Source organism: Harpegnathos saltator, unplaced genomic scaffold (genome assembly GCF_003227715.2).
Source record: "Harpegnathos saltator strain DR-91 unplaced genomic scaffold, Hsal_v8.6 scaffold696, whole genome shotgun sequence".
Classification (NCBI taxonomy): Eukaryota; Metazoa; Arthropoda; class Insecta; order Hymenoptera; family Formicidae; genus Harpegnathos; species Harpegnathos saltator.
The window spans coordinates 613,999-640,811 of NW_020230533.1; the positions used below are offsets into that span (position 1 = coordinate 613,999).

The 26,813-nt window shown below is 43.2% G+C and overlaps 3 protein-coding genes across 9 annotated transcripts in view; 1 reads left to right on the top strand and 2 right to left on the bottom strand.

The window, feature by feature from the left end:
* gw (trinucleotide repeat containing adaptor protein gawky) overlaps nucleotides 1-14,307 on the bottom strand; it is a 32,599-nt gene extending 18,292 nt beyond the window's left edge. For 4 of the 6 annotated variants that reach the window (XM_011148749.3, XM_011148751.3, XM_011148747.3 and 1 more), the window contains exon 1: nucleotides 14,065-14,306. The gene's annotated coding sequence lies outside the window, so the exon portion shown is untranslated. Of the gene's footprint in view, nucleotides 1-14,064 lie in introns of all 6 variants that reach the window. The other 2 variants (XM_011148753.3, XM_011148750.3) reach the window with 1 other exon arrangement.
* A 603-nt stretch (nucleotides 14,308-14,910) lies between these two features.
* Stoml2 (stomatin like 2) lies at nucleotides 14,911-17,009 on the top strand. The gene is made up of 7 exons (XM_011148754.3): nucleotides 14,911-15,213; nucleotides 15,272-15,385; nucleotides 15,555-15,702; nucleotides 15,774-16,022; nucleotides 16,115-16,270; nucleotides 16,377-16,621; nucleotides 16,733-17,009. The coding sequence occupies exons 1-7, from the start codon at nucleotides 15,151-15,153 to the stop codon at nucleotides 16,925-16,927; spliced, it is 1,170 nt and encodes a 389-aa protein (XP_011147056.1). The 5' UTR covers nucleotides 14,911-15,150; the 3' UTR covers nucleotides 16,928-17,009.
* Nucleotides 17,010-17,050: 41 nt separating this feature from the next.
* Nucleotides 17,051-18,211, bottom strand: LOC105187760 (protein KRTCAP2 homolog). 2 transcript variants are annotated; one of them, XM_011148756.3, is made up of 4 exons: nucleotides 18,136-18,211; nucleotides 18,020-18,066; nucleotides 17,626-17,844; nucleotides 17,051-17,479 (listed from the first exon to the last, which is right to left on the bottom strand). In XM_011148756.3, exons 2-4 carry the CDS (start codon nucleotides 18,021-18,023, stop codon nucleotides 17,304-17,306), a joined length of 399 nt encoding a protein of 132 aa, XP_011147058.1. In that variant the 5' UTR covers nucleotides 18,024-18,066; nucleotides 18,136-18,211; the 3' UTR covers nucleotides 17,051-17,303. The 2 variants fall into 2 exon arrangements, with proteins under 2 accessions (XP_011147058.1, XP_011147057.1); XM_011148755.3 differs by having other exon boundaries at nucleotides 18,020-18,203.
* Between the last annotated feature and the right edge of the window lie 8,602 nt (nucleotides 18,212-26,813).

A 26,813-nucleotide genomic window follows, 5' to 3' on the forward strand; every position in this document is an offset into this window, starting at 1 on the left:
TGTATACCGTTCTAAGTACGTCGATCGGCTTAGTCGGGCGATCGGAAACGACGTGGCCGCGGATTGTTAAGACCTTTTTAACCACAGGCACGTACTTTTGCCAGACCGCAAACATCCGTTGGTCGGCATGCCACGAGAGATGATCATCGTGAGTTGTCGAAACTCCAGAGAGAGAGAGAGAGAGAGAAAAAGAGAGAAAAGAGAGAGAGAGAGAGAGAGAGAGAGAGAGAGAGAGAGAGAGCGAAGGACAACAATCGCTCGTGTGACCTCAACATTCTCGTAGGTTACATCAATGACATCCGCGCGCGTCATTAAAGAGAACCAAGTGAAAAACAAAAAGAAAGAATCGAATGTGCGATTCAATTGAATTACCTTCTACGAGATCCATATGTATACGAGAGTATGGCAAATAATACGAGCACGGTATGCATATTCATCGCGCTCGCGCGTGTTGCCAGCGCTTACTGCTCTATTATCTAATCTAACTGTTTGCCCGATGAGACAAGCCGTGTATTTTTGCCGAAGTTAAAGGGCATTTGGGAACATTTGGGAGCAGTTTAAAGAGAGCACCGTTAGGTGGCGAAATCGCGAACACAGCCGCGAGAGAGAGAGAGAGAGAGAGAGAGAGACAGAGAGAGCCGAGCGACGTGTTCTCTCTCCTCGGGTATTAGCTGCACTCGAGTATTAGCTCTGCACTGGCTTATATCGATTAAAAATGGCGGATCGGTCGGGACCGCGCGCGCGACGCTCTCGAGTATCTCTAGCGCATCGGAACGCGAAACGCCGCTATTCGACGCGACTCTGCTGCGCGCGCGCTCGCTCGCTCCTCTCTCTCTCCTTTTCGCACGTCCATGAGCGAAGAGCGCATCTCTCTCTCTCTCTCTCTCTCTCTCTCTCTCTCTCTCTCTCTCTCTCTCTCTCTCCCTCCCCCCTCCCTCCCCCTGTCCCTCTTTGCGCGCTCCGTGTCGGGAAAACGCGCGTTTTCTGCGAGTTTCCCTCGCCGCCGCCGATCGCGATTATGCCGCGACATCGTACTACGTTGCATGCGCCGTGAGCGCGTATTTTGAATGTCCCGTACGCGAGTATCAAAAATTATTGATCCGCTCGATGCCACTGCGCGTGTGTGCTGCGTGTACGCGCGCGCGCAGGTGGTTATTGTGTGTGCTCGAGCGGTCAGTGGTTCTCAACCGAAGTTGCCTCCGCGCGCGGCTGCCGTAGGTCGGCTCCTGTTAGCGTCAGAGTCTTCGGAAAATTCGATTCCGCGCCGCCCTCGATCGATTCGACTTTCTAATTGCACACACCTTGAAGTTAGCTCGGTGACTAAGGCTTCGAGGCGACATTGTCGACGTTGCAACAAACCCGATCCGAAATTTATGCGAAGGCAGCAGAATTTATGCTGGCGCTTTCGCGCTCGCTCGTACTTATCGACCTCATGTCGACGGCACTTCAATTCGTAACGAGAGATAACTTGGCGCTTGAATCACCTCGACTGTCGCTTAAACGCTGATCTATCGCTGATATATCGTAATTTGAATTTTCTATAGAATTGGCAGAGCTCGATGGAGACGAGTTGTATTTTTGTGGCTCGAATCTCGGGTCATTGGTATCTATTGAAAGGACTTCGATAATTCCGCTCTCCAGTCCAAATTCACCGACGCGTCTTTCGTCCGAACTTGACTTCTCCCTTCGTTACGGAAGTTTTTCGCGACGACTTTTTTCTGAGAAAAATATCATCTCTAGAAATATCGAAATAGACGCTAAAAGGTCACAGCTCGACTTTCGGACGAAGTTAGAGCAGAAATATAAGCTAGCCAAATTCAAGCCGACGTGGGAAACGGTTTGACATTTTCACAAGTGTCTTTGTTCACGCTCATTTCAAAAGTAGTCGAGCTTGTGTTTCAGAAATGTCATACATTTTTGCGACACCCATCTAGAAGCATGCAAAACGCGTAGATTTTGCCGAGTCTTTCGAAACCGACGTATGTCACTTTCGAAATGAATGCGACTCACGTTTATGGTCGTTTCATAACTGCGTCGTTCGCGAAGCAAGGAAACGCGAAGCAGCAGTTGAGAACCGTCAAGCGTGCGCGCGAGTGCACGTACTATGCATGTATGTTCTCTTTGTATGTGTGTGTGTGTATGTGTGAATACGTGACGGCGAGTACGCGCGCTGTTCTCTCTGGCGCACGTCTGCCCTTCTACGAGTCGTGCTATTTTGAATACATCCTAAAGATAGATTAATAATAAAGTAAACGCGTTTTTTTCCGAATTATCACTACCCCCTCTTTGGCTGAAATGCCCGACGAAATGGAAACCTGATCTTGCGGATTCGTATCCTTGCAAGATAATACGAGAGTGCGTGATTTTCTCTCTCTCTCTCTCTCTCTCTCTCTCTCTCTCTCTCTCTCTCTCTCTCTCTCTCTCTCTCTCTCTCTCTCTCTCTCTCTCTCTTTCTCTCTGCCTCTCCATTATTCTGCCGCATGTTGAATAATTTTCTTTCTCTTTTTTCACCGCTCTCGCACGCTTATCGACCCGCACGGTATCGCCACTTTTTTGTTGTTTCTTGCACAGGTCTCGGGCCATATTTCGCAAATCCGAGAATGCGTAAATACGACCGCCGCGCCGCGCCGCGACCGCTCAAACAAACGCTAACGTAACGCAAAGCGTCCGAACGCGATGTGCTTTCATCAACAGATACGATATCGCTCGTGTGTCGCGCACTGACACACATTTTTTTATTGCACGAGGACTCGCGGAAAGTCTCAAAACCGCGACGGAATGGACGGGATCGAAAGGAAGCCTCGTTGCGCGCGCGAGATTCAAAGAGAGCCCATTAAAATAATACCGCTCGCCGAATAAGGTCGCCGTAATAAAAGTTCGCTCTCGCACTCGTCGAAGGACGGCCCGATAAGAGAGAGAGAGAGAGAGAGAGAGAGAGAGAGAGAGAGAGAGGAGAGAGAGAGAGAGAGAGAGAGAGAGAGAGAGGAAGACGCGATCGAGGAAAATTGATATTGTCCTTCCTCGTGGAGAAAAAAGAGCTAGGATAAACAGACGAACAGTGGGCCAACGAAGTATTATCGGGACAGGTGGAGGAGATATACTACGGGCGATTGGCCTTAAGAAAGTCTCATTAACCTTATTGTGAAACTTGCTTCGTAATGTATCCTCTCCCGGCATACATTTCCGCAACACTCTCGCGACTGTTCTCGAAATATACGCGGAGAGGAGCAGTCTCGACAATTCCGCGTTTCCGGAACATGAATCTTTCTATCTCCCTCCCTCCCTCCCTCCCTCCTTCTCTCTCTCTCTCTCTCTCTCTCTCTCTCTCTCTCTCTCTCTCTCTCTCTCTCTCTCTCTCCCCCCCTCTCTCTCTCTCTCTTTCCCTCGTCACTAGATATAAATACAATCGTACTTATATGATGTCTATTATACGAGACAACAGACGCGCTTATCTCTCGCTCGAAATAGCCCCGTTCCGTCTTCTTTTTTTCTCCGATAATTTCCGCGCGACAGTCGCGAACGGTAAAAAATAGGTACCATCGGGTTTTCGCGAAAATCCGAGAAGGAGGTAGCAAATATAACGCTTGTAAAACATCACGAGAATAATCGCATCGCTCTGTGTAGGTTTCGATCTTATTGCATTCTCCGCCGCTTGCCGCGGATGAATCTTAAATCTCGAGTCTCCATATGGATTCGAAATCGACACTTTGAATCGCCTCCATAAGTGACCTTAGATTCAACATCGTGCTATTACGTAAATAAACTCATATTTATATTTAGCGAGACGAGATATTTGTATACTGTATCCTATAAATTGCTCACGCAAACGCTATTTCAATCTTTCCACGCACGGGCGTAAACAAATATAAATACCACGTGCACACACAAGCGACGCCGTAAACAATAAGAGATTCGGGGTATCGCTTTTGAATGAATAATATGCGAGAAATATTGGAATCGACGATAAACGATTAACTCGGCGCTGCACAATCGCGGCGCCGAGTTACTGATATTAACTCTCGAATATCGAAGCGCCACGAAAAGAATCGTTCATGAAAGTGCATCTCTCTTTACTCGGTTGTGTGACCCGCGTCTTTGTTTACCTGCTTATCTGACAATGCTCCTTGATCTCTGCTTTTGTTTGTGTGTTGCCTCGTGTAGCAAAAAATGCGTGTTTTACAAATACGCGGCATTCATGCAGCGAAATTTCACCTCAATGAACGCGGACTGATCTCTCTCGCGATCTTTCGTCTATTCAGCCGAAAATAGCAACATGAGACGTGCGATATTTTCGCGAGCCGCTGCACGGGAGTTTATTCTTATTGATCGATGCGTTATGAATTCCACAAAATTTTCTCTCGCATATTCTGAGCGCTTGTCAAACATTTGTTACAGTCGACGCGACGCGATATTTCTGTATCTCGAGCCTTGAATTCGGGCAACTTTCGTGCGACACACCCTGTACGCTAATCAAGATATTACCGTTCCACAGAATGCCGAATGTTCGTTCAAGGTTAAAAACCATACGCGCGCAAATTTGCGTGAAAAGCGCGCGTCTATCCGTGATGAATTTTCGCGCCGTAAAATTGCGATTCGCGCTGCAGTTAATTCGCGCGATGACGCTAATTGTAACCATACTAATTCGATTACGTTAGCGCGGAAGATCAACGTGGGCGCGTTCGCGAGCAGATGTAGCGATTTTATTGAATCAGTGAACAATGACGACGATGTCCGTATCGAATTTTGACGTGGGCAAATAATGGCATTCGATTGCGTGCCGCCAGATCCGAGGCAAAATCCCACCCCTCGATGAGAAATTATCGTACTTGGGAGGGAAAAATACACGGATTCCCTTGCAACGCGTTTTGTGTCGCGAAAAAACATGTCGATGTATGATACTCGTACATGATATAATATTTATATGAAACACACACACATTTATATGTCACAAGAATCAACTGATCGTTGCTTCGGATATCGTTTAAAGTATCTTCACGACGTGGAAACGAGATGTATACCGTATGTAAAACAATTTTCCACACTAAGGTAAAAATAACAACGCCGAGACACGTGGGCATAAATGCCGGTATTTTTATTAATTTGACTTTGAAATTCGAGTAGTTTCAATGCATGTACACGTGGACTGAATACATACATATATTTTATGTCGAAAGTTTCGATACCTTCGCGTATTTAAGCCGGAATAATAAGAGTATCCCAATCTTTTAGGTACGTGTCCCGCGGTGTTGATATTTTTACTTTGCCCTCAAGTGCTCTGAATAATACGAGCGTGTCTCGGCTGGACAAAAACAGGTATGCCGTGAATGCTAATATCCCCGAGAAAAATTCTCTCCGCGTAAGATCTCAATTCGGTCGGGAGTGAGCGACTTTTTGGGACGATAAAGAGCCACGTAATCTCGAGGAACACAGTCCGCATTTAGACTTCACTGGCCATTTAAGCGCTGAACTTTATTCGCGTCTTGCGCGCGCGCAGCCGAGATCGCGTGCGGCTTTATCTCGGGCTGAAAATCGGACGACTACATTTAGCGTTAAATACGACCGCTTTCGCGTAATACGAACCTAGGAGATTTCAAGTTGTGCCACCGTGGTGGAGGTGCGACGCACCTCCGGCACTCGGCCCCGGGACACGTCGTGATTTCAGAAAGGTCCTCGTTTTCTCGCGGGTCCCGGCCGAGTGCCCCGCAAGCGACTTCCTCGCTCTTCTCCCTCTCCCTCTCTCTCTCTCTCTCTCTCTGACTTGAAAACCGACGACAATGACGATGGATATGCACGTTTGAATTTTAATTGCAAACGCAAATTACGCCATCGTTATCGCGTGTTGTACTACAGAATGTGTGTGTGTGTGTGTGTGTATGTGTGTCTATAATCATATGCGACGGACTGCGGACTGCACGAGTCACAAGTCGACGCGACGCGAAATATACGTTGATGATTTCGCGCCATTGCCGGTAATCGAGAATAATCGAATTACCGAGCATGTGAGACACGTTCCACGTATAATATTCAATCTGCGGAATAATTCATCGAACGGCCGTCGCGCCGTGTGCGCGAAGCGGCAATGGCTGCACGGCTCAAAGCTACACGGGGTAATTACTGCGTGTCGGATTTTCCATTTCACTTTTTTTCCTTTTCTTTTAAGATCCCACCGCCGAGCGAGGGCGCGAATGCGAGCGCAAAAATCTCGCAGTCGCGCGTTTATCCAGGAACGGATTTCGTTTGCGAAACAAAGTTTTCGAGCCAACTTCCGCGAGACCGTGGACGATCAATAAGAGACGCTCGGTGTTGACGAGGAACTCCCCGGCTGTGTGTTCCTCGACCGATAACGCAAGCTGAAACCGACGCTGGCGCGATATTCTTTCCTTTCCTTTTTGTTTTACACGACAAACTGCGACAAATGACGCATAGAAATACGCCGTTTCGCGAAAATGTACGCGTCGCAGAGAAACGCAGTCAGATGATTGAAAATACAACACGCGCCATTAACAACTGCCACTGCTTGCGGCGAGAAAGAGAAAGACACGCGCCATTCTCCAGAGAGAGAAACATTTTTGCTCAAAACGCGATTATCTCACGAGCGTTAATAAGTGCTATCGTCATCGTCATCGTCAAAGAAATATAATAACCTCGAAAGATAAAGCGAGCGTTATTAGATAAAACGATTATTCCCGAAGTAAGTACTCGCTGAAGTGCCGCTGTTTCCTTGCCGGTGTCGTACTTTCAACACCGCCGCGAGGAGGAGTGAATCGAATAGAAAATGGCTAATGCACTCAGCGCTGATATCGGTGGCGGATAAATTGCTGCGATAAGAAGCAAACGACACAAAAAGGCGGAAAATCAATCTCCGTGTCATCGCGATCAGCTGTGTGCCATGCCTCCCCCCTTCTCTCTCTCTCTCTTTCTCTCTCAAACGCGCGCGTGCGTTGATACTGATCGCCGATAGATTATTTTAAACGCAAATGTTGATATACGTGCACTTTCGTAATGACAGTACATAATGACTCTAACACGCGTCACTGCGAGAATACGCACGTTACGTAACACGTTTATTTTTATTTTCGGAGCGGCTCGAAACGAGACACACGCGCTGAAGCTTACAGTCTGCGCATACACACACACACACACGTACATACGTACGTAATATGCACATATGTATGTACATTAAAATGCATTAGGAAGTGCTTGATAATGCAGTGACATTCTATTAAGTGCAACAATGTGCGGGAGGATGCCAGCGCCCGCGGCTGCCCGCCAATCTCGATATCGTTCGTTAAGTATCGACGAGATGGAACAGCACGAGGGAACATCATTTCGCGCGGAAGAAAAAACAAAGACGCACGTTAAGACCACGCGACGCGCTCCATTGTTCATTTCCGCTTTGGAGCACGCTAATGAAGATTGCGTAAGGATCGCACACAAGAGGGTCTGCCTGCGTTCCGCTTGTTTGTAAGAAGAAAGAGCAAGAGGGAGAAAAGAAGTGCCGTTTCCCTCAGTTCTTTTCTTTTTCTCCGGCAACTTGCTATCGCGATGAATTGTTGCAATGCAACGCTGTAAAACTACATATCGAAGCTTTTAAGTATCGGCGTCGCTATCAATGTCAGTATCTTCGGCAACGCGATTCTGGGAATTCCGTCGTTTATCGCGCCCGAGGAGTCGAGGGAGAGACGATTTTTTTCAGGGAATATCGAAGATAGATGACGAGATTATAACACTCGGACTCGTCAGCGGATATTTTTGCGAGTACACGGCATAGAAAAGTTCGCTCCTGTATAATGCAGCGGTACATCGCGGTAATATATCGCGTTACGGAGCAACCGAGGCCGAGAAGTGCCACGAGTGCGTTTCTCTCCCAAATTGACCGCGCATTCGGGAACGCCTGTAAATTTAACAAGATATACTCCGCGTTGAAAAATCGTCACGCTACATTACGCTCGCGCTTGCAATAGACGCAACAATGCCTCCGCTGATCATCCGCGACAACCGACGTGTGCTCGAAGCGCACAAAAGCTGCGAAAAGTGTGTCGAAATTCCCGCGGGCATGTCGTCTCTAGGGATGCCGATTTTTTTTTCAAACAGATCGATTTAAAGGTCGATTCGAATCACGGAGAAAGAAATCGATCCTTAAAAGATCGGTTTGTAAAGAAGCGATTTCAGAAAATCGATTTGAATCGGTATGCATGTAGAGTGAACCACTCATTAAAGTATACTATCTGTCAAATTTCTACACTCTAAAGTAGACCTCTAAAGTAGTGTAATTCATATAATGTTTAATATGAATTAAAGAAATTAAACAGATAGTACTCTTTTGGTTGTGTTGTGTGTGTGTGTGTGTGTTTGTGGCCAGAATAAGATAGAAAAAGATTTTTTAATCTTTATGTCAAGGATTTAATTAGTTTGATTAAACGTCAATCAAGGGTTTTAACGTTTCAAACGTTATTAAATAAGAAATCGCGTTTACTATTATATACATATGCATATGTACACAATGTATACTATTATATGGAGTGGCTGTAATTGGTTGGCGCATTCTGTTCCGCTGAAAATTTTCGCCCATAGAACATCGGCTTAAAGACAACGTAATGTGCATTGTGCAGCCATTGAGCGAGCTCAAATGTTACAACTAAATGAATTTAAAAAGAAAAAAAAAACTTTATTTATATTATTAGTAGAAATTGAAAAAATCGTGTTGGCGATTTTCAGAATTTACAGATCGTTCCTTGAATCGATTCAGTTCCAGAAAATCGATTAATCGATCTTCGATTAAATCGATTTAAAATCGGCATCCCTAGTCGTCTCCCAGCGGGGCTTGGGTCGTGCCGACGAAGAGCACGTCCGATTTCATCGCGTCGTCGCGGGCATCGACTTAATCGACCGCCGAGGCGAACGAAATTATCGAGAGCCCGGAAATACACGGAGTCGTGCTGGAGAGAAATATCGATGGCTCCCGTGGCATCTCTAAATACACGCGACACGCACGACGTATCGTCAGCATCCCTAGATACCCGCGAGAGAGAGCGAGCATGCGTGCGTGCGTGCGTGCGCGCGCGCGCGCGCGCATGCATACACACCACATAGGCTGCACACACACACACACACACACACACACACACACGCACACGCACACGCACACGCACACGCACACCACACACACACACACACACACACACACACACACACACACACACACACACACACACACACACACACACACAGAGAGAGAGAGAGAGAGAGAGAGAGAGAGAGAGAGAGAGAGAGAGAGAGAGAGGAGAGAGAGAGGGGAGAGAGAGAGAGAGAGAGAGAGAGAGAGAGAGAGAGAGAGAGAGAGAGAGAGAGAGAGAGAGAGAGAGAGAGAGAGAGAGAGAGAGAGAGAAAGAGAGAGACGTACACACAACTTGTGTACGCTCGTTCCCGTCGCACCGCCGATTGCGTCTGCACGCGCGACTCGCTATATACACGGTGTTAGCTTGGCAACAAGCAGGCGGGCAGCCGGTTGCGGGGCAAGGTCGGCCCTCTCCCCCAACTATTTTATCCCAGGCATATATTTATTACGAAACTCCTGTATATATCACGACGGAGAGCACGCGCGCGCAGCCGCTCACTCACTCGCTCGCTCATGCCGAATTCACTCACGCAGGAAATTACGAATTCGAGTTACGAGTTCGCGCTCGCTCGTGCCGCGCCGCACCGCGCTGCGTCCCGACGTCGGTATGCATATGGCGTCCCGGAAAAAATGCACGTCGCACCAATTTGCGAAGCACTCGAGCCCTGAGCGAAGCGGTAACCGAGCCGTCGCGCTAGCGGGTGACTCGTATAATTCCGCACCTCCCGCGAACTCGTCATCCACGAGCGAGCTGACGCCCCGATTCTTTCTGGAAAATCCGAGAGATCGCTTCGATCACTCTCTCTCTCTCTCTTCTTGTCTTGTCCAAGCTCGACATTCTCTGTTTGACAGAGAATGACAGAGTTCATATATTGTCATATGACAGGGTATTCAACAGGGTCATGATGAAGTCTAGCTCGTCCGCCGCTGGTGGACCCCTAACAGGATACGAGTCTAAGCGCCTGAATCTCTGAGCAGGTTTCACCAGGTGTAAAGTGAGATCCGGCTGGGTCGATGGGTCTTCATAAGACCAGTGCCATTAGAATTTTTGTTATCTCTAACCTCTCTCCTCGTTGACTCACTTGAATGAGATTAAACGCGGCTTGTGCTTGTTATCTTTTTCGCCTAAGACGGCAAAGTCGCGTCATCAAAAGTGCGTTTTTCTCAAGCAGATTCAAGCGTTACGTTCAGCCGATCGAGAACGATATGCGATGATGTTTTCAAGAACGGAAAACGTTGCCGATTTAGCCAGCTTCGCTAGTTATCGGCATATTGCTAAACAAATGTAGATGAAAGGAAGTCAAGTTGCGTGGATCACCGTGATGACAATGTAGCGTTGTCGTGTTGGTTCTCATAATTGTGCAATTTCGTTGCACGCACACACACGACACGAATTCCTTTCTCGTTGTGTGTCTCCTGGATAATAATTATTAATAGTAAACACACACACACACACACATATGCGCATTAGTCGTAAATCTGTTACACGACGTGCGTTATTTATATATCGCTTGCGAGTGTCACCAATTTCCCTCACAATGATGGGGAGAATAAATACAGCGTACCGTATTAAAAACAAAAATCAACAAAAGACAAAGCTACGTTACGTCCGGCAGCTGTTGGCCATCGACGACGGAATAAAAAGATTCCGCGTACAAAAATAACAAGTTGCAATATTAATGAACGCCGAGAAAAACGAGCGAGGTAAATCCGCGCGCAATTAGCTCTCTGTATCCGATTCATCGATTCCCGCCATTGTCGTGAGTAAACCAATGAATCTCGATGGACTCGGATATGCGAGTGTTAAGACTCGAATTGCGCGGATAATTCGTATTCGAGCGACGAGCAATTATTCCGGATCGTACGCGGATATTAAGCTCGACTTTTTCTTCAAACTACTTTTTATGCAACTCCTTTTCTCTCTTTCTCCCTCGACCTGATTTTACATTTTTCTTTTGGATGAACAGAACGTGATACGCGATACTAATTACCGGGGTAAACCGTTAAGGCAAAGGGGTGTGTAACATCCTTTGTGTGTATACGCGTGTGAGGTTACCGCGCGATAGCATTACCGTAATTCCGCGACACGAGCGATGCTGCCGCGGAAATATACACGCGATTGCGACATGTATGCGCAATAAACACGCATCCGTGGGACAATGTTATTCTTAAAGAGCTCCAAAATACTCGCAAACCCGCGGTGATATATCGCCAGTTATCTTCTCTCGGTGAGTCCCGCTACAGCTAAAATACCGTGACTTTCCTTAAGATCCAGAATTAAGAGAGCTTATGGACGCATCCGTCTGAGCATCAGCACTCGAGCGTGCTGCGAAAGAACTTCCGGAATTTTTCGATACGACAGAAGCTGATAAACTTTTTGAGCAACGTTTGCTTCTTAAATCCGACGGAAAGCTCGACGGATTCGTGCGCGATCAATTCAGCAGACCGGAATCCTATCTTTCATTTGGACGCCATAAGTAGCGCGAAACGCGATCGTCTTGCTTGAAAATTCAATTTGCGAAACGTGCAGATCGCTTTCCATATAAATGAGATCGAAATTAGAGCTTATAATTCATTCACGCTGCTGCGCAGCTCAAATGAAATGGTCTAATTGAACCGGTTCCGTTCGTCTGAAAGCAAAAATTCTCTATTGACGGTGATCCCAGCCAAAGATCGTTTGTTCCTCCATTTTCCAGCAGGAACAATCGACACGATCGAAATTTGAAAGCGTTAATCATCATCGATGAACATCTGGTAGGAAACATCAAATGGATGAAAAAATCTGTCAAATTTTCCACCGGAATTATCGCACCGATTATTGCGTGCGCGTATGTGATATTATCTGTATATGTGTGTGTGTGTATGTGTGTGTATGTAAGTAATAGATAAGATAAATTTAGTATTAGTTACAAGTATTACCGTTGGCTGACCGACGACGATTCATCCTTTATTGTACCGCTCGGTAGCGACCTAACCTCTCTGCGTCCTTCTTTCTCTCTTTCTTTCCTAACCGCGCGCGCTCAATCTAACCTAACCTGTTTTGCTGGCGACGAGAGATCAGATTATTTTCGCGCAGCGCCTTTCGGAGCATCAGTCGTATCGAATATTTTTCTCTCTCTCTCTATCTATCTCTCCTGCTCTTGATACGCGCGATCTCCCGCGTTTGAATCCACGTATATATCCCGGTCTTCATCCCGCGAGGATAAGAAACAATCGATTCCTCCGCTAGTCAGTCGATTATGCTCCGCCGTCTCCAGCCATGCCACGTAGTGCATACACGGTGCAAAACGCTCGCATACGCTTCGTTCACGCTAAATCCGTTAGCTATTTGAATCTACACGTAATCCAATACATGTCGCGGCGGCGCATTAATCAAAAAGCAGCGACAGCCAGCGGACGTTGAAAAGGGAAAATGCAAAAATGCACACGAACACGAGTCCGCGCAATTGCGTCGGGAATTTCGAAAAAATTCACCGGTACTCCGCGGCCCGAAAAAACTCCCCCGCGGGCTTTTCACGTTGCCGTCGTCGCGAGTAAATACGATCGGCTCACAGACCGAAGGTCTGCTCGTTTTCGAAAAAGCTTCCGGTGTAATAAGTTGGAGTGGAACAAGTATATATACTTTCCCTCTCTCTTTCGCCTCTAACTTCTTGCGCTATTTTGCACTTTGTGCACTAGTTCAGAAGTTTCTCCGAAAACGAGCAAACTTCGAAGGTTGAAGAATCTCGTCTTGGGCAATAAAAGAAGAAATTTGAAGACTCATCATTGGTCTCGTGTCCGCCCACATAGCCACAGATGTCCTAAAGACGTCCTGAGGACATCCCTATGTTTTTAGGATATCCCAGTTTTGTGCTATGCTCGGGTAAGCTCGGAATTTAGCGCGATGAATGGCGCGAGGACGACTTTCGTCCTTTGTAGAAAAAAAAAGGAAGAGAGAAGCGACCGGGGCGTGGGAGGAGGAGGAGGGGGGGACGGATTGCGAAACATCGCCGGCATGGCAAATCCCCGGGGTTCTCGTTCTGCGACTGAAAACGCAAATCCCGGATGCCGTTTCGTCCGCAACGAAACACCACGATACGCTACGCCGGAGCACGTCCGCGCACGCCTAGAACTTTCTCTTCAGCTCGGTGCACCCACAAAGACCATGGGTCGTGTCTAGATCCGTTTATCAGCGTATTCGCACCTCCGCTAGGTCTCTCGGCCTACATAGAAGCGTACGTGCGTGCGTATCCTCGGACGTTGAGGTCCGAAAAAAAAAAAAACATATTGCAATTGCATGCAGCGATGATAGCCGGCGACGACAACAGGTAGCGCGGCTCTATATTTATATCCGTCCCGATCGATCGAATGCAACGCTTGCATCGCGCATCTACCTCTCGCACTCTGGATTTTCGCTAAACCGCGACTGCTCGACTGCGACGTTCTCCATTCAGCGCTGCAACATCGGCGGACCTGCGAGGGCCTCGCTCCGCGAGAGTTGTCCGATCCGTGCGAGAGCGCGCCGCCAATGCAATATGGTAGCTTGGCACGTCGGCAGAGGAAATGTAAAACGACAAAGCGGCTTCTCCGCATGGTCATCTTACATAAGCCGACTTCCTTTAAGGTCGCTTCTGCATGCGAGACTCCGCGTCTCGCCGCGGCGTTGCTTCGTTTCGCGATCGACGCGCATATTATGCATACATATATACATATGTACATACGCACCAAGCATATATACATGAGCATGCATTATGTACACATGTATATATACACATCGTAGAAACGGAGAGAGAGAGAGAGAGAGAGAGAGAGAGAGAGAGAGAGAGATATATATATATATATGTACCATATATATATACATATATGTATGTATATATATATATATATACATGCAATTATACGTGGTACTTTTTACGTGCGCGAAATACAGCCTCACGGCGCACGATATACGAACGAGGATCGCTCACCTGCAAGACGGTCCGTTATGTCGGCGTTCGCGATCGACGAGGGTCTCACTGTCACACGAAAAATTACACTTGACACACACTTGACACACTCAAAAAACACATCTCGTACGATCACAGTGTTCTTATTGAAAATGCGCCTCAGAGAGAACGAGAAGGGCGGCTAAATGGGGCATCCGGTGACAGCGACGGCCGCTTCTTTGGCGGCGTCAAAGATGGCGCGCACCGGCGTATGCATGACAAGGCAAGTCTTCACGTGTGTAGGTAGACAGCAACGAACCGCTATGGTTGGCGGTCAACAAGAGGGAAAGAATCTCGATAGAGGGGGAACGACGACTCGCGCCATCTATTGGAAATAAAGAATTCGAACGTTAATAATATTTTTTTATAGTTCGTTAAAACGTCACACTGAGTCCGTTCGTTTCCGAAAAATTTCTGAACTAGCGTACACTGGTGCAACAAGTTAGAACAAAAGGAAATATACTTGTTTCACTCTGAATTGAGAGAATATAAATAATCAAGTAAATATAAAAGGAAAATATTTAACGTGACTAATATGTAGACAAAAACTATTTATTTATCACTGCATTTATTATTTTCTACGCCTCGCGCATTTAAAATGATGCAACTTTTTTGTAATTTGCGATATCAGAAGAACCGCACCCGAATTATGTAATTTCCATCATATGGAATATCGAATTCGCTCATTGGTTGTTAGGTAGGGACCTGTAAAATTCTTCAAGAAGTCACTAAAATATATCTGTTCGTTATAGCTGCATTTTTTAAATTACCTCATCTGACTTTCCTTTTTTCTTTCTTTTTAAATGTCAAATGTACGACTCATTTATCTTAAATATAAACAGCGCAATGTGGAGTTGCTAGGAAAAATAAACCTATCTACTAATTCCCTGCAGAGTATTTTCGTTCTATCCTTGTCACGACGAGTGCTTTCTTCATGCTGAACAATCACGGGTAATCCAAGTTATCTTTCACAGGCACCGCATTGCTCCTATCCTGACTACAATAACTTGCAGAAAATTGTCAATTTACTTTAAATTGTTATAGTTTTTAAATTTAATATTGTTAAAAATGTATAAACGTGTAGCAACTGGTGGTACGATGGTATTGGCGAAAAACCTAGGATTTCTCAAAGTAAGTTTAACATAAAAAAATTAATTTTCTAAAAACTTACAAAATATATATTTTGCAGGATCATGCGTTTGCGAGGATAGGAAGTAAAATGTTTGGTTCGGCGGTTCAACATTCTCGCTACAGGCCCTTAACACCAATAAACACCATCATAATGTTCGTCCCTCAACAACAGGTTTGCAATTGTCTATCACATGACACATTTATAATTTGTGTGAAATATGTTGCTGTTCAAAATTTCTGTAGAATACAGAGAAATTTCTACAAATTAATAGAATCATCAATAAACTACAGGAAAATATTATATTATTATTATTATTATTATATATTATATTATATCTTAGGCATGGATTGTAGAACGAATGGGGAAATTTCATAAAATTTTAGAACCTGGTCTGAACATATTACTTCCTGTTATTGATAGAGTTAAATACGTACAAATATTAAAAGAACTGGCAATAGATGTACCACAACAAAGTGCGGTTACATCAGGTAATTCATGAGCATTAGATATATTATCTGTGTTACAATATTTTTGCAATTATATATATTGATTCTTCTAGACAACGTGACTCTAAGTATTGACGCAGTATTATACTTGAGAGTAACAGATCCTTATTTAGCTTCTTATGGTGTTGAAGATGCAGAATTTGCTATAATCCAAGTAGCCCAAACTACAATGAGATCTGAATTAGGAAAGATATCATTAGATAAAGTTTTTAGGGAAAGGGAGGGATTAAATGTTTCTATAGTTGACAGTATCAATAAGGCCAGTGGAGCATGGGGTCTAACATGTTTGCGATATGAAATACGTAAGTATATGAAATACATAAGTTACAAAAGTATTTAATATTCATTATGATATACGATACAATCTTTAATGACATGTGCTCTTGTATATTAGGTGATATAAGATTACCACAAAGAGTTCAAGAGGCAATGCAAATGCAGGTAGAAGCTGAACGTAAAAAACGTGCCGCTATATTGGAATCTGAAGGTATTAGAGAGGCTGAAATCAATGTGGCTGAAGGCAAACGGCTAGCACGAATTTTAGCTTCAGGTACTGCCTATGGGCATATCATTTTTGGTCAATAAGCTTATAAAAGTTTTATATGTTTTTCCATAATTTATGTATTTTAATCTAAACAAATATGTAATGTTTGTAGAAGCTGCAAGGCAAGAACAAATAAATAAGGCCACTGGAGAAGCTGCAGCAGTAGTGGCAGTGGCGGAGGCGCGAGCAAAGGGATTGCAAGTTGTGGCGAATGCTCTCGGCACGTCGGACGCAAAAAATGCGGCTGCGCTTAATGTGGCAGAGCAATATGTTAATGCATTCAAGAAATTAGCACAAGTTAATAACACATTAATATTACCAAGCAATGTGGGAGATGTATCAACGTTTGTTGCACAGGTTTGTCACTTGATAAGCTGCTGATTGAAGTCTGCATGTAGCAACAATAATTAAATTAATACATACTATAATACATTATAACAAATTTAATCAATGCTTTGTCGTTTATAGGCTATGGCAATTTATAAACAAGTAATGCCGGAACATAGTACCAATAAAGAACAAGTCAACCAAGTGACGGGTGATTATGATTCTGATACTTCAGTTCAAGTGCAAAAATCTGACGAAGTTTATGAATATTTTAGTGATAAAGAAGAAGCGGAAAAGCATAGGAGAAAAGGAAAACAAAAGCCTCAATTATCATAAATATTTGTATCTAAATATATTTTCATATTTCCATCTATAGTGTTTATTACAGCATTGCAATGTAAATATCATTTATTAATTTGCTATAATTAAATGGCGAATTAATAATATTAAATTAATCATAACTGATTTATATTAAATTGAATATATTTCATTAAATAGAAACATATTTCACTCTCCTGTTAAAAATTAATATCAGCTCTGCTAATGACAATTAGCGTAATTGGAATTTAATATATTTTCAAGACAGTTTCCAAGTTATCACTCTTATTCTAGAGAAATATTGCAAGTTTTTACAAGAAATATAAAAATTATAAATTGGAAGCTTAAGACATTATTTCATATAATAGTAAAAAGATTACAAACATTCCTATACTTATTTGCGTTTCTTTAATTGCACTGTTACTGGATTCTGTACAGGCATGTTATATGTCTCTTGGGAAATCCGATTCACATAATAGAGAGCAATCATAGAAAATATAAAACAAGTTGTTGTAGCTACACGATGAATCAAGGCAGAAGCAATCAGACTTAATATCAACGAAAAGATCACTGTAACAGATTAAAAGTGCATTAATTTCCTATATAATATACTTGCCTTCTGTAAATTTTTTCTATGTTATTTGCTAGAAAATTTATGATATTAAAATATGACCGAAACATGTAAAAATATGTAAGAATGTTGTTTTTATGTATACCTTCTGGGAATAATTTCTGCTGAAATGACTTTCCAAATAAAGTGGTTTCCAGATTTCCCATGGCAGTTAGAGTACATATAAATAACAAGGATCCAATATATCCTCCCAAAACAGTTCCCAACTGTGATGAACTAAGCCATGTTTTGTATATTTGCATTCCAGAAAATATAAGTACTGTCAATATTGATGAAAGTATAAACGAAATTCCACTGTTTACAGCTGCAATTATAATGTTGGTGTCAGAATAGAAAAATTCAAAGAAAAACTATTGAAATGTACAATATAAATAAGATACTGCCTTTCTACATTGTTGTACGCTTTTATCAAGACTTGTATGATACCTAAGTAATACATATGTTCTTCATACAACTTGTAAAAATCTTGCGATACATACCCATTCTTGCTAAATAATTGGGAAGTAATTGTAAGCATCCAACTTTTCTATAAGTAACAAATTTAAATAAGTTAGATACAATTTTCTACTCAACACTTAAAACAAAAGTTTCGTACCACCGGCGTACTACGTCAGCAGTAGCGTATGAGCACCGACGAGGTGATATAGACTGATAGCAGAGAGAAGAATGAGAGCGGCCACCGGCCGTATTTCGGAGGATACAGCAAGGCGCATTTTAGATACGCCATCTGACCAAAATGCGCTTAAACTACGTCCGCTAGGCGCACTTTCACGGTGATAAAAGTAAAATGCGCCTAGGTTCGTGTCCGTACTACTTCCATGCAATGGATAGTAGATTAGAAAAAGACAGACGACAGACAATCGTTCTGTCTTTGTCTCACTACTGAGCGGCGCGCGGCAGTAAACACGAGGTGAGGTAGCGGCGATCTTATCGCTAAGCGAACATCTCTCCGTTTTTCTTTCATCTTTCACGCTCCAGAGACATCAAAAGACGCGGTAGCGTCTCGTGTCAAGGGAACGTGCGAAGCGAGGAATTATTTTTCACGCACGCGAGGTAGCACATGGGAGACTAGACGAGCGTCGACATATTATCTGTTTCTTTCCCGCTCGTCTAGCTTATTGACTGCGTGAGCCGCGAGATTTTTCTCGCTACTCCTATACCTCGCTCTTTCTCTCTCTCGCTCGTTCTTCCTCTCTCTCGCGCACTCGCTCGCTCTTCCTCTCTTCTCGTGTTCTTACGGCTTGATTAAATATATTAATTACATGACAATATATATATAAATAAATGACACATATATAGTGTATATGTATATAAAGAATATTTAGTATTAATGCACAAATAAAGAAGAGAGAATTATAACGAGAGACGAAAAGTTAATAGAAATCCACTCTTAGCCAATATATACATCTTTTAAAAATGATTTGTTATTAAAGTATATGACAGAATAATTTATTTATGCTAATAAATTTAAATTAAAAATTAAATGAAATGTTATTTGTTTTGTAAAAGATATTCCATTGTTACATTTTTCTTTTCGTAGCAAAAATAAATTTAGTCTAGTAAAAGAAGAAATTAGTTTTATTATCATATTTCAATTACTTTATTATTTAATTTTACGAATAGATAACGTGCATATTGTTGCTCAACGGAAACCGCGAGAAAATGGTGATCTCCGTCAAAAAATAAATGCAAACTTTTTAATAATATAATAATCTTTTTACGTAAGTGTTTGTTTTTATAGTATAACCTGTTGAATTTTATTAATTATTAATTCAGCATGTTATAAAAGTATAAAAAATATATTTTAATATAAAAATTAATGTAATATTAATTGTTTGCATTTGCAAGAAATATGAATAGAACAGGATAGGTTGCAACGATACATAGGAAGAAAAAAGATAGATAGATAAATAGATAGATAGATAGATATAGAGATAGATATAGATGGATAAATAGATAGACAGATAGATGGATAGATAGATAAATAGATAGATGGATAGATAGATATAGAGAAATAGATAGATAGATAGTTAGATAGTATAGAAAAAAAGATAAATAGAAATATAATTATCATTATTATTATTATTCATGTTTTCAGTTTCAAGAGAACATTCGCTTAAACGTAAGTCTTACTTAGGTCCAGTTTCACGACTTATATTATATTAACCGGAATATATTATACGACTTATATTATATTAACCGGAATATATTATACGATTTATATTATTTTAACCGGAATATAATTCGTTAATATTAGAAGTACCGAGCGGTTATTTCTGATCGTTTCTATTTTTTAGATTAATATCCTGTTTCTTTAAGATTACAGGATTTTTGTTTTGAGCGTTTGTTTAATGTGATGTTTGTAAAGAATGTATATAAATTTCTACATATAAGATTAAAAATATGAAAAATATTGCAGTGAAAGCAAGGAGGTTCCACGGTGCGTACGAAAGTGCGCCTAGCGGACGTAGTTTAAGCGCATTTTGGTCAGATGGCGTATCTAAAATGCGCCTTTCCGTATCCCCCGAAATACGGCCGGTGGCCGCTCTCATTCTTCTCTCTGGTTCGAAGATTGCAAGTTGCTCTCGTTCGATCACGTTGCAATCGAAGGTGGATCGTATCGTGATTGGTTATGTTAGGGAGATAATATTGCGATATTAATCAATCAGAGAACTCTCCTACGGTTGCTGCGGTGATGGAACTTGACAATGGCCAATAAGAATAGATTTGTTTTCAAAGAAATTTTTTTCGAAGAATTTTTGAACTAGTGCACACTAGTGCAATAAGTTAGAACGAGAGAGAATATATCTGTTTCACTTCAACTTGCTCTAATTTAAAAGTCTTTCGAAAAAAAACAGACCTAATACAAAACAGAGAGAAACCTGAAAGCGGCCACGGGCCGATTACGCCGGGCCGCTTTTTCTGCCGAATTCCGACGCGCCCCCTGAGAAAATGTGTGCACACTACATCCGTCCTAACGGTAACAGCAAAGCGTGCACGGTTCTTGCTCACTCTACTTCCCCTTACAAGAGATAATAAGTTAGACAAGCATAGACGATCAATCGCTCTCCGTCTTTGTCGCACCACCGATGCGTACGCGCCACAAGAGGAAGCACGAGGCGAGCAGCAGATCTTATCGGTAAGCCAAAATCTCTTCCGTCTTGATCTTCATATCTTTCTCGCAACGCACTGCCCACAATTAGGGAAGAAATATTTCAAGACCGCACGGAAAACTTCTAGCAATGACATAAAATGTTGCTAAAAAGAATTCTGGAGAATTGCAGAAAATCTAATTTTTTGCGATTACAGCGCCATCTATCACGAATAAAAAAAAAAGTTTCGGACGAAACTTACGCACGTGGAGTAGAATCCGAATCTGCAATAAAAAAAATGGGGGTTCCCATTTAAGATTTCAAAGTTGCCCCCCACCCCCACTCCCCGGGAGAGGGGTAGGAGGTCGAGTTTGATATCATGGATGTCCCCCTTCGAGACGAACAAATTTCATTACCCACTTTTTTGATCCGACATGTAGTTTTCCAGATATTACGATTTGTCAGGTTAAATGGGCCACCCTGTATATACTGTTTTGTGCAAATGTGAACACAGAAAAAGAAATATTTTTAATAAGTATTTTACAAAACTTTATTTTTATGTCTACTTATACATGCTAATTAATCATTATTTTGCCCTATTAATTAGCACGTATGAGTAGACATAAAAATAAAGTTTTGTAAAATACTTATTTAAAATATTTCTTTTTCTACGTTCACATTTGTACAAGATTATATATATGCATATTGAGTTGTGTAATATGTATAATTTCAAAATTATTAGGTAAAATGAAATGATAGAATTTTTATGTCTGTATAATTTTATAAAATAATTGTATAGAAAATACAAAATTATAGATATCAGCGGCATACAACTATATACAACTACACAACTCAATATGCATATTTAGAAACACAATATAAATATAAAACTACATATATTTACTACAACTTTTACTTTGTATTTTTTTATTGCCATGTTTACAAATATTATTTTAAACAGTTATATTTTTTACAATAAAAGTAAAATTAATTACAAGAAAGTTTAATGCATCATATTTTTCCCGTCCTACTTGCAGACTGCGGACTGTCAAATATATTTTTGCTGTGTCATGTATCTGGTGTGGTTAAAAAAATTTGATGCATAAAACTACCATGCATCATACACATACAGCTTATAATACATGCACAGACACAATGACACATATATATACATAAATACTTAAGTAAATGTCAATATTATGATTATGAATATACGCCACACGCTCTTTGTCCTTCGTTGGTCCTTCTTTCTTCCTATATAACACTGAAATACTCTTTTTTGGGCACTTAAATATACAAAACACTGCAAAACACCTTTTCAAGTCACTGGTAAACAGAAACTGCTCAATATGGCGACTAACAGATGATGATGCCGAGTTGACTGCACTACCACCTGCCTTTGTACTGTGACGTGGCAGCCGGAAAGGCGCCCGTCCCAGGCCGACCTTTCGGCCCTTAGGCGAGACTTTCGGGGGGGGGTGTCGCCTTGCACTCTCCCCCCCTTGATAATTAGAGTCAGTAAGCGAAGCGTGCAGGTGGAACGGTCCCGCGTCCCCGAGCTATGTGCCCCTGGACCTCCCGCGCCGCCCATCGGGACCAAAGGGACATGTGGAGGAGAGAATAGGACAACGCTCTCAGCTGGACCGCCACCCCAGGTGAACGCAATCTTGTTGCATTACTATTATCGGTTCCGTATCGTTGTGAAAGGTTCTCGCAGCCGCTTCCGTTGTCCACAGGCCTGCAAGGATATCGCGCCGAACGGTCGGCGTTCCCGTGCTTGGCGCGTGAACGCCGGCTAGACAAAGCCAGCCTAAACACGGAGACCGGGCGAGCGTGAGCAAGAGAGAGATAGAGAACGGGCAAGAGAGTCAGACCGAGCAGCCGTCCCGCGGATCGAAAAACAAAGATCCGCGGAAGGATTCCCGGACAGGGAGATTTACCGAGGAACGGGGAGAGACGGGTAGCACGAGACAACACCAACGGCAAGAAAGCCTGTGGGGAGAAGGAAATAAAAAGAGGAGACTCCCATTGTCGCGCTCTCTAATATCGCCGACCTGCTTCCGAGTATTACCGGAGGGATACCGACTGCCGTAAAAGCCAGGAGATTGGGGAAGTTTGGCGTCAGCGAGTGGAGGGCTCCGGACGTACCCCTCGCCTAGAAGGGCACGTCAGTGGCAGCGTTGTGCCAGAGCGAGCGTGAGAGGGAGAAGAGAGGAGGACCACGTCGCCGGGAGGTTCCCGAGTTTGTAAGACCTTCCACCTGCGTTATTATTTCGGTGTCGTGACAGTAAAGAGTCTCGTCCAAGTTATCGGCGTAGCGCAAAATCCCGAATTCGCGAGGGCAAAGCGGAGTGTATCGTATCGAGGGGTCGGACCGTTCCGATCCCCGAAATAATAAAACTAAAGATAATCGAAACGCGCCTCGTCATTCTTGTGTTTTCCCGGTCGTTCCCGACTTCCGACGAACCCTTCCCGTCTACCGACTTAAATATCGAAGAGCTACCGGTCCCGCCGACTTCGCGTGTCTCGGCCCTTTGGTGAGGTGTCGCGTAGCGTTGGTGAACGGTGCAGCCCGCTGCATCTGGCGCCCAACCGATTTCGTGAGGGCTAGGTTGGCCGAGACGCGCGGACCGACGGCAGTTTGCCGACGGCGAGCGATAATCGCGTCGCAGTACCCAATCCGAGACGAACTAAAGTCACTTCTGTCACCAATAAAATACAGGGAGCAGAGAGTAACCTGAGAGCGGCCAATATGACATTTTCTGCGACACCGACTTTCCGCACTGGGAAAGGACGCCATCTGCATCCATTTTGAGAGGGGAACTACGATAGTACATCCACTTTCAAGTCTCGGTGGTAAAATCTGCATATGGTGGAAGTCCATGCTACATCCACTTTCAGGCGGTTCATGTCCGTACTGCAATGACAGTTGCCATCTCTATGCCAGACTATGCCCGGTGGTCTAAAAAGCGCGGGGGAGAGGGGGGAGGAGCAGAAAAAATAAAAGTACTAAATGTTAAATCTTCGAATATATATTGCCGTATCAAAGTCTCTTCTATAATAAACAATTTGACATGTATGGAGACGCATGATGTATCGTTGTCCGCGTCCCGTTCACTTCGTCTTGTTTTTTAATTCAGCATCCCGTCCGCTCCGGATATTCGCTCGTGGCACTGACAGTGGCCGTCGGTGAGCATTCGATCCGCTCGGAGGAGCACGTGTTATTCACGTAATTAACGTGACGAGACTCCGATTATAAATATCCCGCGAGTAGACGAAATATTTGAACTGGATGGATGTTGCGCGACATGGAGAGCGGCAGCGGACATGGGCGGACATTGGTGGATCTGGTTGGATGCAACAGGACATCATCAATATCATCATTGGTGAGTGTCTGACTCAAAGCTCGCAGAAAGAACTTTTATTATTACTTTATTATTACTTTTATTATTACATTGTGCATGCCGCAAATTTGCATTGACTCATGTAACGAAAAATATATTCCATGAATTATTGTCCTATATTATTGCCATATATTGTTGCCACATATTGTTGCCATATATTGTTGCCATATATTGTTGCCATATATTGTTGCCGTATATTATTACTATATATTATTCCCATATATTGCCATGTATTCTCGCTATATGTTATGGCTACTTGAAATCGCGCGACCAATCAAGAAAACTGAATTTATCGGTAATCGCAAAGGCGCGACAGACGTCACAAATGGATGTTAGCAGCCGGTCTCAGGGTTGACCGATAACAATACTGTTGCTGCAATTTAACTTTAAACAACAGCGGCCTCAGATCGCAAGAAACTTTTTATCGCGTCCTAACCTTTCGAACGGAACGTTCCCGAAAAGCGCTCTTGAGATAAAGGGAAGTTATAAGCGAACTTCATCGATAGCATATTTAACCTTCGATATCTCCTAAAGGTCTCAAGATACAGGAACGCTCTTTTGCAATATAGTTCTAAATCAACCCTACTTTGACCATAAAGCTCGACTTTCAATTCACAGAGGAAACGGAGATATTAACATCACAAGTTAAACATTTTAACTTACTATATCTCCTAAACGGTTCAAGATACAGGAACGCGCTCTAGCCACAATGTAATCCTACACCAACCCTAATCTCACCATTAATTTCCACTCTCAATTCCCAGTAGAAGTGGAGATACCAAAGGTATAAGTTGGAAAAGTTTAACCTTCGATATCTCCTAAACGGCTACAGATACAGGCCTGTTTCTGGCACCAAAATAAAGTCCTTTCAAAACCCTACATTTTCCCGTAAATGGCGACTCTCTTCTCCCAGTAGAAGCGGAGATATCGATGGAGAAAGGCTGGAAAATTTTAACCTTCGATATATCCTAAACGGTTAGAGATACAGGACTGATTGTGGCACCAATTTAAAGTCCTCCGAAAACCCTACATTTTCCCACAAATGGCGACTCTCTACTCCCAGTAGAAGCGGAGATATCGACGGAGGAAGGCTGGATATCGACGGAGAAAGGCTGGAAAACTTTAACCTTCGATATCTCCTAAACGGTTAGAGATACAGGCTTCGGAATGGTACCAAATTAAAGCCCTTTCAAAACCCTACATTTTGGACTACATGGACGACTCTCTACTCCCAGTAGAAGCGGAGATATCGACGGAGAAAGGTTGAAAATTTAACCTTCGATATCTCCTAAACGGTTAGAGATACAGGCTTCGGACAGGTACCAAATTAAAGCCCTTTCAAAACCCTACATTTTGGACTACATGACGACCCTCTACTCCCAATAGAAGCGGAGATATCGACGAATGAAGGCTGGATATCGACGGAGAAAGGTTAGAAAACTTTAACCTTCGATATCTCCTAAACGGTTAGAGATACAGGCTTCGGACAGGTACCAAATTAAAGCCCTTTCAAAACCCTACATTTTGGACTACAATGACGACCTCTACTCCCAATAGAAGCGGAGATATCGACGGATGAAGGCTGGATATCGACGGAGAAAGGTTAGAAAACTTTAACCTTCGATATCTCCTAAACGGTTAGAGATACAGGCTTCGGACAGGTACCAAATTAAAGCCCTTTCAAAACCCTACATTTTGGACTACAATGACGACCCTCTACTCCCAATAGAAGCGGAGATATCGACGGATGAAGGCTGGATATCGACGGAGAAAGATTGGAAAACTTTAACCTTCGATATCTCCTAAACGGTTAGAGATACAGGCTTCGGACAGGTACCAAATTAAAGCCCTTTCAAAACCCTACATTTTGGACTACAATGACGACCCTCTACTCCCAATAGAAGCGGAGATATCGACGGATGAAGGCTGGATATCGACGGAGAAAGGTTAGAAAACTTTAACCTTCGATATCTCCTAAACGGTTAGAGATACAGGCTTCGGACAGGTACCAAATTAAAGCCCTTTCAAAACCCTACATTTTGGACTACATGGACGACCCTCTACTCCCAATAGAAGCGGAGATATCGACGAATGAAGGCTGGATATCGACGGAGAAAGGTTAGAAAACTTTAACCTTCGATATCTCCTAAACGGTTAGAGATACAGGCTTCGGACAGGTACCAAATTAAAGCCCTTTCAAAACCCTACATTTTGGACTACATTGACGACCCTCTACTCCCAATAGAAGCGGAGATATCGACGGATGAAGGCTGGATATCGACGGAGAAAGGTTAGAAAACTTTAACCTTCGATATCTCCTAAACGGTTAGAGATACAGGCTTCGGACAGGTACCAAATTAAAGCCCTTTCAAAACCCTACATTTTGGACTACAATGACGACCCTCTACTCCAATAGAAGCGGAGATATCGACGGATGAAGGCTGGATATCGACGGAGAAAGGTTAGAAAACTTTAACCGTTTAGGAGATATCGAAGGTTAAAGTTTTCTAACCTTTCTCCGTCGATATCCAGCCTTCATCTCCGTCGATATCTCCGCTTCTATTGGGAGTAGAGGGTCGTCATTGTAGTCCAAAATGTAGGGTTTTGAAAGGGCTTTAATTTGGTACCTGTCCGAAGCCTGTATCTCTAACCGTTTAGGAGATATCGAAGGTTAAAGTTTTCTAACCTTTCTCCGTCGATATCCAGCCTTCATCCGTCGATATCTCCGCTTCTATTGGGAGTAGAGGTCGCTCATGTAGTCCAAATGTAGGGTTTTG

Bases quoted from the DNA above. Each gene is read 5' to 3' on its own strand.
- LOC105187760 (XM_011148756.3), bottom strand. The intron at 17,480-17,625 runs GTATACATAAAA...AATCTGTTACAG, and splicing joins GCAGAAATTATTCCCAGAAG to TGATCTTTTCGTTGATATTA.
- Stoml2 (XM_011148754.3), top strand. From the start codon at position 15,151: ATGTATAAACGTGTAGCAACTGGTGGTACGATGGTATTGGCGAAAAAC. The intron at 15,214-15,271 runs GTAAGTTTAACA...TATATTTTGCAG, and splicing joins AAAACCTAGGATTTCTCAAA to GATCATGCGTTTGCGAGGAT. The intron at 15,386-15,554 runs GTTTGCAATTGT...ATTATATCTTAG, and splicing joins TGTTCGTCCCTCAACAACAG to GCATGGATTGTAGAACGAAT.